General features: G+C 38.6%; 1 protein-coding gene across 1 annotated transcript; it reads right to left on the bottom strand.

The window, feature by feature from the left end:
* Positions 1-11,301: 11,301 nt before the first annotated feature.
* Positions 11,302-14,547, bottom strand: LOC135604761 (probable polygalacturonase). The gene is made up of 6 exons (XM_065094413.1): positions 14,484-14,547; positions 14,028-14,390; positions 12,714-12,834; positions 12,266-12,440; positions 12,095-12,165; positions 11,302-12,005 (listed from the first exon to the last, which is right to left on the bottom strand). The coding sequence occupies exons 1-6, from the start codon at positions 14,508-14,510 to the stop codon at positions 11,302-11,304; spliced, it is 1,461 nt and encodes a 486-aa protein (XP_064950485.1). The 5' UTR covers positions 14,511-14,547.
* Between the last annotated feature and the right edge of the window lie 3,635 nt (positions 14,548-18,182).

Below are 18,182 nucleotides of genomic sequence, written 5' to 3'. Positions count from 1 at the left end.
CAATATACACATATTATTGGACCATTTGAATAAGAATCAAGAAGATCTTATGAGAATTGAATATGTTCACATAGAAGATGTAAAAGAGATATTGGACACTCTACAAAAGCATTTCACAATTGATTTACCTAAGAATAAATTTTAATTTTAAACCCATTACAATTTTTTCATCTTCTTTTTCTAATAAAAATAGAAAGAAAAATTTGTAAAGAAAGAAGAAATTTTATTTTTAATCTTTTTGGCACAATATGTATTTTCATGAAATAATCATAATCAAATTAATGTATCTAAGAATAGTGACTTTGAAGTCACTATTCTTAGATACTTATATCCAGGTATTTCACAGTTGAATTAAGTTAAAAAATACTTAAAGATAGCGATTTATCAATAGATAATGTTGCCCCAATACCTAACTAAAGAGCTGCTAATCAAAAAGACTATTGTAGCTATTGGATGATGAAATAGATTTTAAAATTTATTAATATTCTTTAAAAAAAGTGCTATCAATAATCTCATTGGTATTGAAACCATTAAAAGAACAACTAATAACTTATTGGGCATTGTATGGAGTATTTATAATACGTGAACGAATATTTTCAAAGCCTACATTACTAATGATGGTTCTAGAATTACCAAGCCTACATTACATGTAATAGTACCTAGAATTAATACTGAAAAAAATATATAATATCATTGGGCCATGCGGGTTCTCCATAATAATTATGGCCCATCTCTTTAGCTATTTTAGCTCTTAATATAGTATTATTTGATACGACGTATTTTGGGCCCAAGACACGTCATAGCTGACGCCACACGTCAAGTCAAAAGCGTACCAAGAAGCTGTTCCACATGTCTCATCTCGAGAGCTCGGGGCGGTGCCGTCTGACACTGCTCCGCATGCCACCCGAGACAACGACCGATCAAAAGTGTCGTCCCATCCCTCAAGAATCAGCGGCCACGCCAAACCGACGTGCTATCGACCCTCGTACTATAGTATAAAGCCCCTGGCCAGCATCCAAAAAGAGGGGAGAGGAGGGAGGAAAAATAGAAAACAATCTACCCACTACTGACTTGCTCATCGAAGGGGCCAAAGTCGAGGATCACCAGACTAAAGAGCTGCTAATCCACCCAATACCTAACTAAAGATGTGCTAATAAAAAAGACTATTGTAGCTTTTGGATGATGAAATAGATTTTAAAATTTATTAATATTTTTTAAAAAAAGTGCTGTCAATAATCCTATTGGCATTGAAACCATTAAAAGAACACCTAATAACTTATTGGGCATTGTATGGAGTATTTATAATACGGGAACGAATTACCATTTGGGTAATATTTTCAAAGCCTACATTACTAATGATGGTTCTAGAATTTCCAAGCCTACATTACATGCAATAGTACCTAGAATTATTATTGAAAAAAATATAAAATATCATTGGGCCATGCGGGTTCTCCATAATAATTATGCCCCATCTCTTTAGCTATTTTAGCTCTTAATATAGTATTATTTGATACGACGTATTTTGGACCCAAGACACGTCATAGCTGACGCAACACATCAAGTTAGAAGCGTACCAAGAAGCTGTTCCACATGTCCCATCTTGAGAGCTCAGGGCGGTGCCGTCTGACACTGCTCCGCATGCCACCCGAGACAACGACCGATCAAAAGTGTCGTCCCATCCCTCAAGAATCAGCGGCCACGCCAAACCGACGTGCTATCGACCCTCGTACTAAAGTATAAAGCCCCTGGCCAGCATTCGGCAAGAGGGGAGATGAGGGAAGAAAAATAGAAAACAATCCACCCACTACTCACTCGCTCATCGAAGGGGCCAAAGTCGAGGATCACCCGACTAAAGAGCTGCTAATCCACCCACTACCTAACTAAAGACCTGCTAATAAAAAAGTCTATTGTAGCTATTGGATGATGAAATAGATTTTAAAATTTATTAATATTCTTTAAAAAAAGTGTTGTCAATAATCTCATTGGTCTTGAAACCATTAAAAGAACACCAAATACTTATTGGGCATTGTATGGAGTATTTATAATACGGGAACGAAGTACCATTTGGGTAATATTTTCAATGCCTACATTACTAATGATGGTTCTAGAATTACCAAGCCTATATTACATGCAATATTACCTAGAATTACTACTAAAAAAAATATAAAATAACATTGGGCCATGCGGGTTCTCCATAATAATTATGCCTTATCTCTTTAGCCATTTTAGCTCTTAATATAGTATTATTTGATGTGGTGTATTTGGGCCCAAGACACGTCACAACTAAAGCCACACGTCAAGTCAAAAGCGTACCAAAAAACTGTTCCACATGTCCCATCCCGAGAGCTCAGTCATATGTGTCGTCCCATCCCTCGAGAGTCAGCGGCCAAGCCGAACCGACATGCTATTAACCCTCATACAATAGTATAAAGCCCCTAGCCAGCATCCGGCTAGAGGGGAGAGGAGGGAAGAAAAATAGAAAACAATCCACCCACTACTGATTTACTCATCGAATGGGCCAAAGTCGGGGATCACCCGATGAGGGCCATTTTTGCAGGCGAATGACCACTCGCGAGCCGTGAGCGTCTCAACCCAGAGGTCACCATCTAATGCGCAAGGATGAGCCATCAATCGGCCAGAGCCCAACCAATGCCAACAAGCATCCCTTCCCGAGGGCACGACCACCTCGTCATCCAGCTCACTCGATAGAAGGCTCCCGACATTGACCCGTGGACCAAACCGTGCTAACTCATCAGCTATGGTATACTTGCTCACTAATATTTTGGCGCTAGAAGGAAGGCCATGTCGCAGAAGCATATCGTAGAAGCTCTCCCCGAGGGAGAACCACCGACCGGTCCCCCCTCCGTCGATCCTGAAAATCAGTCCCTCCCCACCCTCGGAGATGGGGGGATCCTAGCCTCGACACTAGATCGCTACTGGCACCTTTTCAATGACCCGGGGTTGTCACCCCTCGAACTAACCACGGGACCCTCGGCTATGACACCCGAGGCATTCCTCAGCCTGACCAAACAAGTGCAAGCCATGGTGGGCATGATGCAGACACTCACTCCGTTCAGTCCTCAGATCGTGTGGCTAGCGGCTCCCCCAATTGACCCAACCCGACAGAGGCCGAGTGGGTAGCAAGTCGGGATGGGGGAAGCCTGAAAGCAAGCGACGGACCCGAGAGGTCCACCCGATTAGAGCATACCCGCACCCTACTAAGTCACACTACCCCACTTCGAGCCTGACACCGTATCGTTTGACTTGGCGGACGACTCGCTTTGAGCCCAATTGTCCCTGGTCAACCAACGCCTGGACGAGTTCTAGCGCGAGTTCCAAAAATCACCGAGTGAGTCTAGTGAAGGCAACTTAGGCAGGTCCCCTTTCACATAGGAAGTACAGGACAAGTCGGTACCCCTCAACTTTAGGCTATCGGCATTGGAGGCATATGACGGCGGCTCCGATGCCGCGGAGCATGTCTCCGCATTTCGGGCTCAGATGGCCTTCTATGGCACCTCCGATGCATTGATGTGCCGGGCATTTCCGATCACCCTGAGGGGACCGGTACGAGCGTGGTTCAACCGACTGCGCCAATCTTCGGTACGAACTTCCTCTTAATATAGTATCATTCTAGTCAAGTTTTTTTATTATTGGGATAGGTGAATTCTTATGGATCCACCCCGTGAAGGAACCAAATATGATAATTTTTCATCATTCAAGTCAATCAAGAATGAAATGAATGGTAAAAATAGATCCATATAATATCTACTTTTCATACATATCTCCACATATCATATATAATGACTCTATGTAAGAAAAGATTTACTAAATTCTATTTTCCAGGGTTGCAACTAATTTAGTTCTTATAGGTAAATGCTCGATATCCAAGTCGGCTTATAAATTTGATCATAATCAAGTATTTTTTGGATTATCTCATATTTTTTTATTGGTGTTTATCCCCCTAATATCTTGATTTTTTTACGAACAAAATATTTACTTATTACTTATAAAGTCCAACCTATTTTCTTACTGTTGGGAAAAAACCTGTTAAAGCGGAATATTCTTTTCCCTCTTTGTGTATCAAAATGGGTTCCTCATCAAAATACCAACTTGATATCCAAATGAAAATATCAACCAGCACAGCATAAACAATAGAGCAAATAATCAATCACATAGTGAGACCAAATCTTTTAACGTGGAAAACCTAATGTGGGAAAAACCACGGGACCGTAGTCCATTTTAAACTTCCGCTATCAATAATAATGATAACAGGTTTACAATAGGTCTTCTCTAGAATAATAAGAGGATCAGAATAACATCAAGAACATAGATCTTAGCTCTAGCATATCGGATGGATCTCCTCAAAAGAGAATTCTAGGTCTCACAGAGTGGATATAGCAGGAAAGTACCTTAGATGGGGTAAATTTTAGATCAACACATTAGAATTGTAGAGTTTGCTGCAAGGATTCTCCACATAAAATTTGGGTAAAAACTGACAACGTTTGGCTGCCGATCGTCAAATAGAAAACTCAGAAACCTAATCTTTCTCTCTCCTCTTTTCTCTCTATGCACCGTCGCTCGCTGCACGCTCATCTGCACACACACACCACATGCTCTCTTTTTTTTTGCTACCCTCACCTTTTGCCCTTTCTTAAATCAGTGATTTGGGCTCAATAGGCCCAATTGTCCAAGCCCACATATGGGCTGGACCCAACAATATGAGAATTGAATATATTCACATAGAAGATGTAAAAGAGATATTGGACACTCTACAAAAGCATTTCACAATTGATTTACCTAAGAATAAATTTTCATTTTAAATCCATTACAATTATTTCATCTTCTTTTTCTAATAAAAATAGAAAGAAAAATTTGTAAAGAAAGAAGAAATTTTATTTTTAATCTTTTTGGTACAATATGTATTTTCAAGAAATTATCATAATCAAATTAATGTATCTAAGCATAGTGACTTTGAAGTCACTATTCTTAGATACTTATATCCAGGTATTTCATAGTTGAATTAAGTTAACAAATACTTAAAGTTAGTGATTTATCAATAGATAATGTTGCCCCAATACCTAACCAAAGAGCTGCTAATCAAAAAGACTATTGTAGCTATTGGATGATGAAATAGATTTTAAAATTTATTAATATTCTTAAAAAAAAGTGCTGTCAATAATCTCATTGGTATTGAAACCATTAAAAAAAACACCTAATAACTTATTGGGCATTGTATGGAGTATTTATAATATGGGAACGAAGTACCATTTGGGTAATATTTTCAAAGCCTACAATACTAATGATGGTTCTAGAATTACCAAGCCTACATTACATGCAATAGTACCTAGAATTACTACCGAAAAAAAATATAAAATATCATTGGGCCATGCGGGTTCTCCATAATAATTATGCCCTATCTCTTTAGCCATTTTAGCTCTTAATATAGTATTATTTGATACGGTGTATTTTGGGCCCAAGATATGTCACAGCTGAAGCCACATGTCAAGTCAGAACTGTACCAATAAGCTGTTCCACATGTCCCATCTCAGGAGCTCGGTTATAAGTGTCGTCCCATCCCTCGAGAGTCAGCGGCCACGTCGAACCGACGTGCTATTAACCCTCGTACAATAGTATAAAACCCCTGGCCAGCATCCGGCCAGAGGGGAGAGGAGGGAAGAAAAATAGAAAATAATCCACCCAGTACTGACTTGCTCATCGAAGGGGCCAAGTCGGGGATCACCCGACGAGGGCCATTTTGCTAGCGAATGACCACTTGCGAGCCACGAGCGTCTCAACCCAAGGGTCACCATCCAATGCGCAAGGACGAGCCGTCACTCGACCAAAGCCCAACCAACGCTAACAAGCATCCCTTCCCGAGGGCACGACCACCTCGTCATCCAGCTCACTCGATAGAAGGCTCCCGACATTGACCTGTGGACCAAACCGTGCTAACTCATCAGCCATGGTATACTTGTTCACTAACATTTTGGCGCTAGAAGGAGGGCCATGCCACAGAAGCATGTCATAGAAGCTCTCCCCGAGGGAGAACCACCGACCAGTCTCCCCTCCGTCGAGCCCGGAAATCAGTCCCTCCCCACCTTCGGAGATGGGGGGATCCCGTCCTCGACGCTAGATCGCTACTGGCACCTTTTCAATGACCTAGGGTTGTCACCCCTCGAACTAAACATGGGACCCTCGTCTGTGACACCCGAGGCATTCCTCAACCTGACCAAACAAGTGCAAGCCATGGTGGGCATGATGCAGATGCTCGCTCCGTTCATTCCTCAGATCGTGTGGCTAGCAGCTCTCCCAACTGACCCGACCCGATAGAGGCCGAGTGGGTAGCAAGTCAGGATGGGGGAAGCCCGAGAGCAAGCGACGGACCAGAGAGGTCCGCCCGAGCAGAGCATACCCACACCCTACTAAGTCACACTACCCCACTTCGAGCCTGACACCGTATCGTTTGACTTGGCGGACGATTCGCTCAGGGCCCAACTGTCTTGGGTCAACCAACGCCTGGACGAGTTCTAGTGTGAGTTCCAAAAATCACCAAGCGAGTCTAGCGAAGGCGGCTCAGGCAGGTCCCCTTTCACATAGGAAGTACAGGACAAGTAGGTACCCCTCAACTTTAGGCTGTCGGAATTGGAGACATATGACGACGGCTCCGATGCCGCGGAGCATGTCTCCACATTTCAGGCTCAGATGGCCCTCTATGGCACCTCCGATGCATTTATGTGCCGGGCATTTCCGACCACCCTGACGGGACCGGTACGAGCGTGGTTCATCCGACTACACCAATCCTCGGTCTCGTCCTTTGACCAGCTCACTAGGGAGTTCAAGTAGAACTTCCTCACTAGTGTGCGACCTAGGCCTTCCATGGCCACCCTACGATCTTCCTCTTAATATAGTATCATTCGAGTCAAGTTTTTTTTGTTATTGGGATAGGTGAATTCTTATGGATCCACCCCCTGAAGGAACCAAATATGATAATTTTTCATCATTCGACTCGAGCAAGAATGAAATGAATGGTAAAAATAGATCTGTATAAAATCTACATTTCATACATATCTCCACATATCATAAATAATGACTCTATGTACGAAAAGATTTACTAAATTCTATTTTACAGGGTTGCAACTAATTTAGTTCTTATAGGTAAATGCTCGATATCCAAGTTGGCTTATAAATTTGATCATAATCAAGTGTTTTTTGGATTGTCTCATATTTTTTGATTGGTGTTTATCCCCCTAATATCTTGATTTTTTTATGTACAAAATATTTACTTATTACTAATAAAGTCCAACCTATGTTCTTCCTTAGATCTCTTATTTCACTCTAATAGTGTTATAGATTTGGATAGATGAAGAGGAAATGAATATGTTTCCATACTGTAAATAAGGAAGTGGAATAAATACAATATTGAATCATCGGAGTATATTAATAACGAATGAAACATTTCGGAGCTTATCAATGGCGTATGAAATGTTTCGGAGCATATCAATGACAAATGGAATATTTCGGAACATATCATTGGCATATGGAATATTTCAAAGCATATCAATGGCGTAGGAACATTTCAGAGGCATAGGGAGCATTTCGGAATATATCAATAGCGTAGGAAATATTTCAGAATATATCAACAGCATATGAACCATTTCAGAGCATATCAAAGAACGAATACAAAACAGAAGCTGAAACGTTGTATTTGACGTTGCATTCATATCTTTCTTATCCAAAGCACATACATAAATACATAACCAAAGCTCTGGATATCATATCAAACATACAGAAAGTGTAGTGGGACCACAGATAGAATGTAATTCATCTATTTCTGAATGACCACTAGACAGAAGTCTCCCACGTCTGGAAGCTCCATCCACCCACGTCTAGGTGAAGTCAGAGGGGGTCGGTAAAGCATCGCAGGCTCTATGCATAACTCTCTTTACTATTTTTGACAAAGGTTCACAGTATCCCATAAACACAAAGTACAAAAAGATAGTATGAACAATAAATAGCACAAATCGGAAGCACACGCGGAACAACAAAACGTACATGCGCCTTTACGAGTCAATACGATGCAAGCATAATCTTTCACAAATGTATTCAAATTTGAAAGGAAATGAAAGCAAGAGCATTCAAGGATTCCAAGCAGTCACATATAACTGAATTCAAATAAGAAGGTTAGATAGAATTCAATATCCAAAGGAATGAAACTGGAATAGGCACATATCGAAAGCAAATGTGGAACAATGGGATATACATGTGCCTATATGAGTTAATACGATATAGCATAAATGTTACACAATAATTTTCAAGAATGCAAATAATTTTAAAGACAATAGCATACAAGAATTCAAAGCAGTAATATAAAGCTCAATTAGACAAGAAAGCTAAATGAAATCAATTTCCAAAGGAATGAAACCAGAATATGTGAAATCGACCATAGCTCTATTTCTAACAGAATTCGAGAGGCACATTAAACAAATGATTCAAACTATCAATCGTGCTCCAATATACTCAAGAAAGCTATTGTGAAAGATATTTCAATCTTATTTCAAATAAAATAATTTTCGTATGAATCGAAGTTTTCAACAAAGAGTTACAATAGATTTAGTAACCCAAGATCAAAGAACAAATCTCAATTTTATAGAATTCACAGGGTCAGATTCAATAGAAAACTGGGCAAGCATTTGGACTCTAAATCTTTCAATCTAAGTATCAAATGAAATATCTACATGTCTAGTTTAAAATGAAATATGTTTGGAATAAATCAAAGTTTCCAACAAGGACTTATAGGCAGTTCAGTATCAAAAGGTCAGAAATTACGATCCTCGTTTTGCAGAATTCGTAGGCTTACTTGAAATAGAAGTTTGGACAGGCAAACTTACTCCGAATTCTTAAAATAAGCTATCAAAAGAAAGGATTATGAGTCTATATTCAGATTAAATAAGTTTTGTCCAAATCATAGGTCAGTTCATAAAGTTATAACCATAACAAGGTAGAAAGGTCAGAATCTCGGAAGTTTCATAGATTCAAATCGTTACGTCTAAACAGGAGATATATCAAATGCAAGACTTGAACAATTCAAAGTTCTTCATATTCAAAGCAAATGTAGAGATAAAATTACAGTAAGGAAAGGTTAGGACACTTGCAATAGGAAAGATTAGAAAGCTTGCAATAAGAAGGATCGGAACACTTATAATAGAACGGATCGGAGCACTTGCAATAGAAAAGATTAGAAAGCTTACAATAGGAAGGAGGAATGAGAATAAGAAACAAGAGATGTAGATGAATGGAAGTTTAACTTCTATGGAAGCACTTCTCGTGATTTAATCGATTTATTTTATTCATTTCCTACATGCAGAGGAAGAGGACATTAATTTTAAATAAAATAAAAATAGGTTTACTCTACCCATTTTTACCTTCCAAGATAGATTAACTAATCTAAAAAAAAAATTATATTGACATGTATTTTTCTTGACCGATCAGAATTACATTCTAAGACCAATAATTGTCTCAAAAGATCCAATATACACATATTATTAGACTAACCATGGGACCCTCGGCCGTGACACCCGAGGCATTCATCACCCTGACCAAACAAGTGCAAGCCATGGTGGGCATGATGCAGACGCTCGCTCCGCTCATTCCTCAGATTGTGTGGCTAGTGGCTCTCCCAACGGACTCGACCCGAAAGAGGCCAAATGGGTAGCAAGTCGGGATGGGGGAAGCCCGAGAGCAAGCGACGGACCCGAGAGTTTTGCCCGAGCAGAGCATACCCGCACCCTGCTAAGTCAAACTACCCCATTTCGAGCCAGACCCTGTATCGTTTGACTTGGTGGACGACTCGCTCAGGGCCCAACTGTCCCGGGTCAACCAACACCTAGATGAGTTATAGTGCGAGTTCCAAAAATCACCGAGCGAGTCTAGCAAAGGTGGCTCAGGCAGGTCCCATTTCACATAGGAAGTACAGGACAAGTCGGTACCCCTCAACTTCAAGCTATCGGTATTGGAGACGTATGACGGCGGCTCCGATCCTGCCGAGCATGTCTCTGCATTTCGGGCTCAGATGGCCCTCTATGGCACCTCCGATGCATTGATGTGCCGGGCATTTTCGACCACCCTGAGGGGACTGGTACGAGCGTGGTTCAACCGACTGCGCCAATCTTCGGTCTTGTCCTTTGACCAGCTCACCAGGGAGTTCGAGCAGAACTTCCTCACCAACGTTCGACCTAGGCCTTCCATGGCCACCCTGCGAACTTCCTCTTAATATAGTATCATTCTAGTCAAGTTTTTTTGTTATTGGGATAGGTGAATTCTTATGGATCCACCCCCTGAAGGAACCAAATATGATAATTTTTCATCATTCGGCTCGAGCAAGAATGAAATGAATGGCAAAAATAGATCCGTATAAAATCTACTTTTCATACATATCTTCACATATCATATATAATGACTCTATATAAGAAAAGATTTACTATATTCTATTTTCTAGGGTTGCAACTATTTATTGCAACTAATTTAGTTCTTATAGGTAAATGCTCGATATCCAAGTCGGCTTATAAATTTGATCATAATCAAGTGTTTTTTGGATTGCCTCATATTTTTTTATTGGTGTTTATCCCCCTAATATCTTAATTTTTTTACGTACAAAATATTTACTTGTTACTAATAAAGTCCAACCAATGTTCTTCCTTAGATCTCTTATTTCACTCTGATAGTGTTATAGATTTGGATCGATAAAGAGGAAATGAATATGTTTCCATACTGTAAATAAGGAAGTGGAATAAATAGAATATTGAATCATCCCACCTCACTTATTTTATTCTATAGGATCTAACGAAGCCTGTTCATGCATAACATGATTCAGATATGATCATAGAAAAAGTTCTCAAATAAATCGACCTGACCTCTATAACATAGGGTGCTTACGTGGTATTTGAAAGTGAAGATACATTTGGTTATGAATTCAAATGTTAGGGATAAAATCAATCGTTTTAGTGACAATCATAAGTCATCCTCTCTTTGAAAAATTCATTTCTAACTATTCGTATCAAATAAAGAATATAACACTTCCAAGTTGAAGAAAAGTATTCAAATAAATAACATGTCTTATTTTTTCAATAATCCATATTTATAGCAATGAAATATTATTGGATATTTCATCTGCCTTTGTTCCTCCCAAGTATGATATATGATCAATTACATCTGCCTTTGTTCAAGGCAAACATTTTAATCTGCCAAGCTTCAGGACATCATAGGTTATGCCATTAAACCATGAGTTGTAGAAAGCATCTCAACTCATGGTTTGGCTCTCTGATAAGCACACTCCTCTAGCCCAACACCATTCACAGGTAGATCATCTTCAGGTAAGGGGCAATGCGTTATACGATCTGGATATTCCGGAATCTGCGCACAGGGAGTGGGCGTCACGTGACTCGATACGCCCTCCACGTCGGTGCAGTTCCAAATCGGCTTCTTCGACTTCACCACCTCTGCCGTCACATTGTAGATGCATATTCCGGTGAAGGGCGCGCCGGGAATCCCCTCCAGCTTCGCGGCCATGGTCACGTTCTCGGCCACCACGTTGCTGTAACTGATATTCTGCACCACCGGAATGGCTTTCGGATCAAATTTGTCGTCCGGGTGCTGCCCGTAGGTGCCCGTCATCCAGAAGACCCACTTCATTGTGTGCAGATTCATTCTTCTCACGAATATGTCCTTCACGTAAGCTCCCCTTCCGATGGTCGTCTTGATCCTGACGCCGGATTCGGAGTGGATGGCCGTGATGTCTTCGGCCCGGACATCTTGGATTCCTCCCGACATCTCGCTTCCCAGGGCGATGACAGCGCTCGTGGGGGAGATGCAGGTGAGCCGTCTGATCACTATGTGTTTGCTTGACATGTTGAATGCAATCCCGTACTCATCCCAACCGCTTTTAATGGCGATGCAGTCATCGCCTGAGACTATGTAGCAGTCCTCAATGCGGACATTGGAGGATGAGTCTGCGAAGAAGAGAGAAACCACCAAAAAGAATCAATCGAAACAGCAACATAGAATCTACAACCCAAGTAAATGTAGGTACGATATCCACCTGGATCGATCCCATCAGTGTTGGGAGAGTTGACCGGTGCAAGAATTGTGATGCCTGAGACGATTACGTGGCTGCACAGTGCATTCATTCACGTTAACATCAGATTGTAACAATAGAATGGAAAGCAAAAGAAGCCTTCAAGTGTTCTGAAAGTAGATTATTAATATAAACCTGCTGTACACTGGATGGACATTCCACGATGGAGAGTTAACCAATGTAATGTTGGAAATCAGCACTTGTTTGCAGTACATCAATTCAATGAGGTATCCACGAGTGTAATTGAGTTCTTTGTTACGGAACATTTTCCACCAGGTTTCACCTTGTCCATCGATAGTTCCATTATTCCCTAAAAATAACAATAAAACTTGTTAGCATCACAATCAAATTATATTCTGTTCCCCATCTATGATGCAAACAAGTTAGATGATGATATATATGTGTCTTCTTGTCAATCAAAGCACGCCAAAACATCATAAACTGAATTAAATATTATAGTTTTTGATTAAAAATAATTTTTTTATTAAATTTTAGGGGATCATGGAATGACAACACGACGCAGGCTTTATGAATTTAGAAGCAATGTGATAGAAGTACTGGAAATATGCAACGTATATACTACCTGTTATGACCACATCGGTTAGGTTATATCCCATGATGAGATTACTGTATCTACCCCCAACCGCATCTCTTCCTCTACCGTAGGAGGGCAAAGGGTCAATGATCGGCCACTCGTTGATATCCTGCATAAGCATATCACCAATTATCTTAGTTGATACAGATTGAACAAAAGAACATAGTATTAAAGCTTCTATTAGCTACCAATAAACAAAAAAAAAAAAGAGTATCCATGCAATTCATAAGCAATGCTGTCCAAGTTGCAGTGTGAGAAGCCATAAAATGGGATTGCAGAATAGAAATTTATGTTATATAAGCTGCAGTTGAAATCTAACTTGTTCTCCCAAGTTTGTAGCATTAATAGAGTTTTGCTGCCTTCACGAAACCCAATTAGCTACACAGATCTACGAGGTTTAGTCAAAAAGAAAACACCGAGAGATTGGATGACAGTACTCTTTCCTAGAAAATATCAAAGAGAGAGTTTGTGTTTTGAGAGTCTAAATAGCAGTTTTGTGTTAGAAAGTCATCCGCCTAACTTTTAGACTGATGGTGGAGCCTAAAATTAATGTAAGGGTAAGGTCCACACTGCATTCCATTCTTATGCTGGTTTCCTCGCATCCTTTCCTACCTTAAAGTTCTTACACTCAGAAAAAATGCCGTTCTCAATTAAAACTTATTAAGGGTAAGGTCCACACTTAGTAATCTTCAAGATCTTGAAATTTGAAAGGAAATTTTTTATGTGGATTCTAATCCAAGATTATTGATGTTCAGATATGACATACAAGAGAAATAATAATAATAATAATAATAATAATAATAATAATAATAATAAAACAAAACAAATATTACTGTTTTCTTAATTTGAGAGATCAAAGTAGAGATACTAAATAGTCAAAAATCTACCATACAAATTGTAATTATTTCAGAAATTAATATTATCAAGACAAATTTAGATTTGTAGTAGCTTAGTTCACTTCTTTTCCCTCATCAGTCGAAAGCGGTGACTATGCACATCGGATTAGACTTGTGAATTCTCCTTGGAGATGAGATGAAGGAAACGTTAGAATAGTATACACTTGCTATGTAACGTTCTGGTGGGGCTCACCAGTGACAAATCTATTCTTCATCGTCACCGTTCATCTGGCGAGAGCTGTCAGATGAACAGACTTGATGGGAAGGGCTACTAGCCATAATCACCACCGAGGATGATAGAGGCGATGGTAATGGCAAACAAGCCGTGAACGATTATGAACATGCACTCTACATCGAAATAGATGGAGGAGAAGATGGGGGAAGGGGGCGGAGGAGGGAGGCGGACCTGAGTGGCGAGGATGACGGCGTAGTGGTCGAGGAAGAGGGTGAAGTGGTCGGCGAGGTTGAAGGGCCCGGTGAGCCACCGACCGGCCGGCGCCACCAGCATCGCGCCGCCGTCGTACGCCACCTTACTGAGGTTGGCCACGGCCGCCGCAAAGGCCGCCGTGTTGGAGGTCACCCCGTCGCCCACCCCGCCGAAGTCCGTTAGGCTGGCCACGTGGGCCCGGCATCCTCCTGCCCCCGTCGCCGCGTAGTGGAAGGCTTCTAGCTCCGTCGCACCACCTGCCCGCCGGTGGTGGCGATGGCCCTCAGCGATCCCTATGAACGCCGCTGTTACCACCGTCCACAGCACTAAAATCATCAACACCTGCACGTAACCGAGAAAAGTTGGAGTTTGAAGGATTAAAGCTTTGAGATAGGATTACTGGGAAAAAGAAAAGAAAAGGAGAAGAGGTGATACATGGAATATTGGCGGCGAGTGCTCCATTGTTAGCGAGATGTGTCAGAAACAGAATGCTTCCACGGCTCGGCTCTTGTTCTATATATATATATATATATATATATATAGAGAGAGAGAGAGAGAGAGAGAGAGAGAGAGACGAAGGCTAATTATAAATTATGTTATGTAATTAGTTAATTTCAATATGTTGATTCGAGCTAATTATAGATTATTTATACTGCAAACTAGAGTATGCATAACTTTAGATAGTTATATTGTCCAGTCTGGTCTCTCCTTTAAAATGTGATTTGTCCTACTCCAATGATATATTTTAGTTGATATATTATTGAGCAACACATAAATTTTTTGTTACAACAATAATAAAATCGTAAAGTCTTAACCATTTGTACTTGACAAAAGCTATCATGAATTAATCTGTCTCTCTGCTCTAATAAACTTAAATGGATTGATTATCATCATATTAAAATTAATTTGTTTCAAGTTGGCCCTTATAGGCTTGTAAAATGGTTGCTACTTTCTTAATCATGACACCAGACCTATTTGTTATCATTATAATATTTTCAGCCCTATTTGTTATCATTATAATATTTTGGCTTGACCCTTTGGCATATTTTTTTTCTGAAATTATTGTTATTCTAATAATACGTTGAACCATATCATGGGAATTTCTTTTTTAATTGGTTCTTACATTATTTGATATAGTAGCCTTGTAACTAGTATCACATCCAACTAGGGTAAATTGCAAGATTATACCTTTTTAATACTTATTTTGTTTTATTGAACTTCCGAATCTAAGTCGTCATATGAAAAAAAAATATAAAGAGTGAAAAAAGAGAATCTAGTTCTCTTTTTAGATTGATATATAGTGGGTTTTAGATTCGAAGATGGTGTCCCTATAGATTTCATAAAGTTCTTTCCAGATGACATCGAAAGATATGCATTGTAGATCCGATATATTATTATTTAATTTTAATTCTGAATTAAATTTTTTTCATATTACATATAGCATAGTACAGATTTTATGTTTACAATTGATATCAGAACCTAAGTTCTTGAGATTAAATACCTTAGATATTTTATTTTTTGATTTATGATGCATAAATTATTCATATATATTATCGATTTAAATTCTTATCTAAATGTGAAAAAAAAAATTTCATTGGTGCTCATATCATCTGATACAGTAGCCTTGTATAATATAGCATCTTTCACCAAGTCTTACTTTAGATTGCACCCTTTTAACACTTTCATTTTTTGTTGGACTTCTATAAAGTTTTATGTAGGATATATTTTATTGGCGAGACTGTCTTGCATGTTGATCCTTTTACTTAGCTTGTGATTAGATTGGATCTACCAAGTTCGTACTCGTTGATAGGCATTTTTTCTTCTTTTTTTGTGGCAATATCACTTTCGTTGAGAAGTTATGACATGGTTCATTTTTATGTTTTAGTTTAAATTTATTTTTATTTCTTACCTATGTCATGATTCTTACGTGGCATTCTTGACTAACATTATTTGCCCCTGCAGTACTTCTTATATCAAGACATTATAGTTTATACCATTAAGGCAAAATCTATAATGTGATGATATAATTATTAGTGGCAATTGCTAGTCATATTACGAGCCATTCGTAGAAGTGGTATATAATTAAGTTTTGTACGTGATGTAACAAATGATTTCAAGAGAAATAAATGATTCAATGATATGATTAAATAATAGTATTAGTATAGTATGATTTGAGAGGAAGTAGCAGGATCCACTAGAAGCTACAGTAGAGGTATGTTGAATCAAGAGTAGACATAAATATTTTTATAATAGTCTTTTCGTTCTATCCTCGCTTATGAAAGGTCAAGCCAATACCATAGCTATTGCAATGCAAAGGGCTTTACTTGAGAATTAGAAGGAGCATGTATGCCATGTGCAAACTATGAAAAAGTGTTGCATGAATATTCTACGATAATAAGTATTGAAGAATCGATACATAAAATTTTACTAAATTTGAAAGAAATTGTATTGAGAAGTAAATATATATAGAGTTAGAGATGCATCCATTTGCATAAAGGGCCCTAAATACATAACTGCTCACCACGGATATAGTTGACACAACACAACATATAACTAACCTAACGGAATCAATTGATTTATATATTGAATTATAAATTAGGTGAGATCGTGAATAACTCTCAAAATGGAAGTTATCTTAAAGATGATAAATCTATGCCTATTCGAAATGCGAATCATAGTATTCATTATTATGGGAATGGGAATAAATAACAAGAGATGTAGATGAATGGAAGTTTAACTTTTATGGAAGCACTTCTCGTGATTTAATTGATTTATTTTATTCATTTCCTACATGCAGAGGAAGAGGACATTAATTTCAAATAAAATAAAAATAGGTTTACTCTACCCATTTTTACCTTGCAAGATAGATTAACTAATCTAAAAAAAATAAAAAAAAATTATATTGACATTTATTTTATTGACCAATCAGACTTACATTCTAAGACAAATAATTGTCTCAAAAGATTCAATATACACATATTATTGGACCATTTGAATAAGAGTCAAGAAGATCTTATGAGAATTGAATATGTTCACATAGAAGATGTAAAAGAGATTTTGGACACTATACAAAAGCATTTCACAATTGATTTACCTAAGAATAAATTTTCATTTTAAATCCATTACAATTATTTCATCTTCTTTTTCTCATAAAAATAGAAAGAAAATTTTGTAAAGAAAGAAGAAATTTTATTTTTAATCTTTTTGGCACAATATGTATTTTCATGAAATAATCATAATCAAATTAATGTATCTAAGAATAGTGACTTTGAAGTCACTATTCTTAGATACTTATATCCATGTATTTCACAGTTGAATTAAGTTAAAAAATACTTAAAGTTAGTGATTTATCAATAGATAATGTTGCCCCACTACCTAACTAAAGAGCTGCTAATCAAAAAGACTATTGTAGCTATTGGATGATGAAATATATTTTAAAATTTATTAATATTCTTTAAAAAAAATGCTGTCAATAATCTCATTGGTATTGAAACCATTAAAAGAACACCTAATAACTTATTGGGCATTGTATGGAGTATTTATAATATGGAACGAAGTACCATTTGGGTAATATTTTCAAAGCCTACATTACTAATGATGGTTCTAGAATTACCAAGCCTACATTACATGCAATAGTACCTAGAATTACTACTGAAAAAAATATAAAATATCATTGGGCCATGCGGGTTCTCCATAATAATTATGCCCCATCTCTTTAGCTATTTTAGCTCTTAATATAGTATTATTGGATACGACGTATTTTGGGCACAAGACACGTCATAGTTGACGCCACACATCAAGTCAGAAGCGTACCAAGAAGCTGTTCCACATATCCCATCTTGAGAGCTCGGGGTGGTGCCGTCTGACACTGCTCTGCATGCCACCCGAGAAGACGACCGATCAAAAGTGTCGTCCCATCCCTCAAGAATAAGCGACCATGCCAAACCGACGTGCTATCAACCCTCGTACTATAGTATAAAGCCCTTGGCCCGCATCCAGCAAGAGGGGAGAGGAGGGAAGAAAAATAGAAAACAATCCACCCACTACTGACTTGCTCATCGAAGGGGCCAAAGTCGAGGATCACCCGACTAAAGAGCTGCTAATCCACCCACTACCTAACTAAAGAGCTACGAA

Source organism: Musa acuminata, chromosome BXJ2-2 (assembly GCF_036884655.1).
Source record: "Musa acuminata AAA Group cultivar baxijiao chromosome BXJ2-2, Cavendish_Baxijiao_AAA, whole genome shotgun sequence".
NCBI classification, from domain to species: domain Eukaryota; kingdom Viridiplantae; phylum Streptophyta; class Magnoliopsida; order Zingiberales; family Musaceae; genus Musa; species Musa acuminata.
This window is presented reverse-complemented; position numbering and strand designations above follow the sequence as displayed.

Excerpts from the sequence above, each read along its gene's own strand:
- LOC135604761 (XM_065094413.1), bottom strand. The coding sequence starts at position 14,510 with ATGGAGCACTCGCCGCCAATATTCCAT. Across the intron at positions 14,391-14,483 it reads ACTCGCCGCCAATATTCCAT|GTGTTGATGATTTTAGTGCT; the intron begins GTATCACCTCTT and ends GGTTACGTGCAG. Across the intron at positions 12,006-12,094 it reads CACTGATGGGATCGATCCAG|ACTCATCCTCCAATGTCCGC; the intron begins GTGGATATCGTA and ends TCTTCTTCGCAG.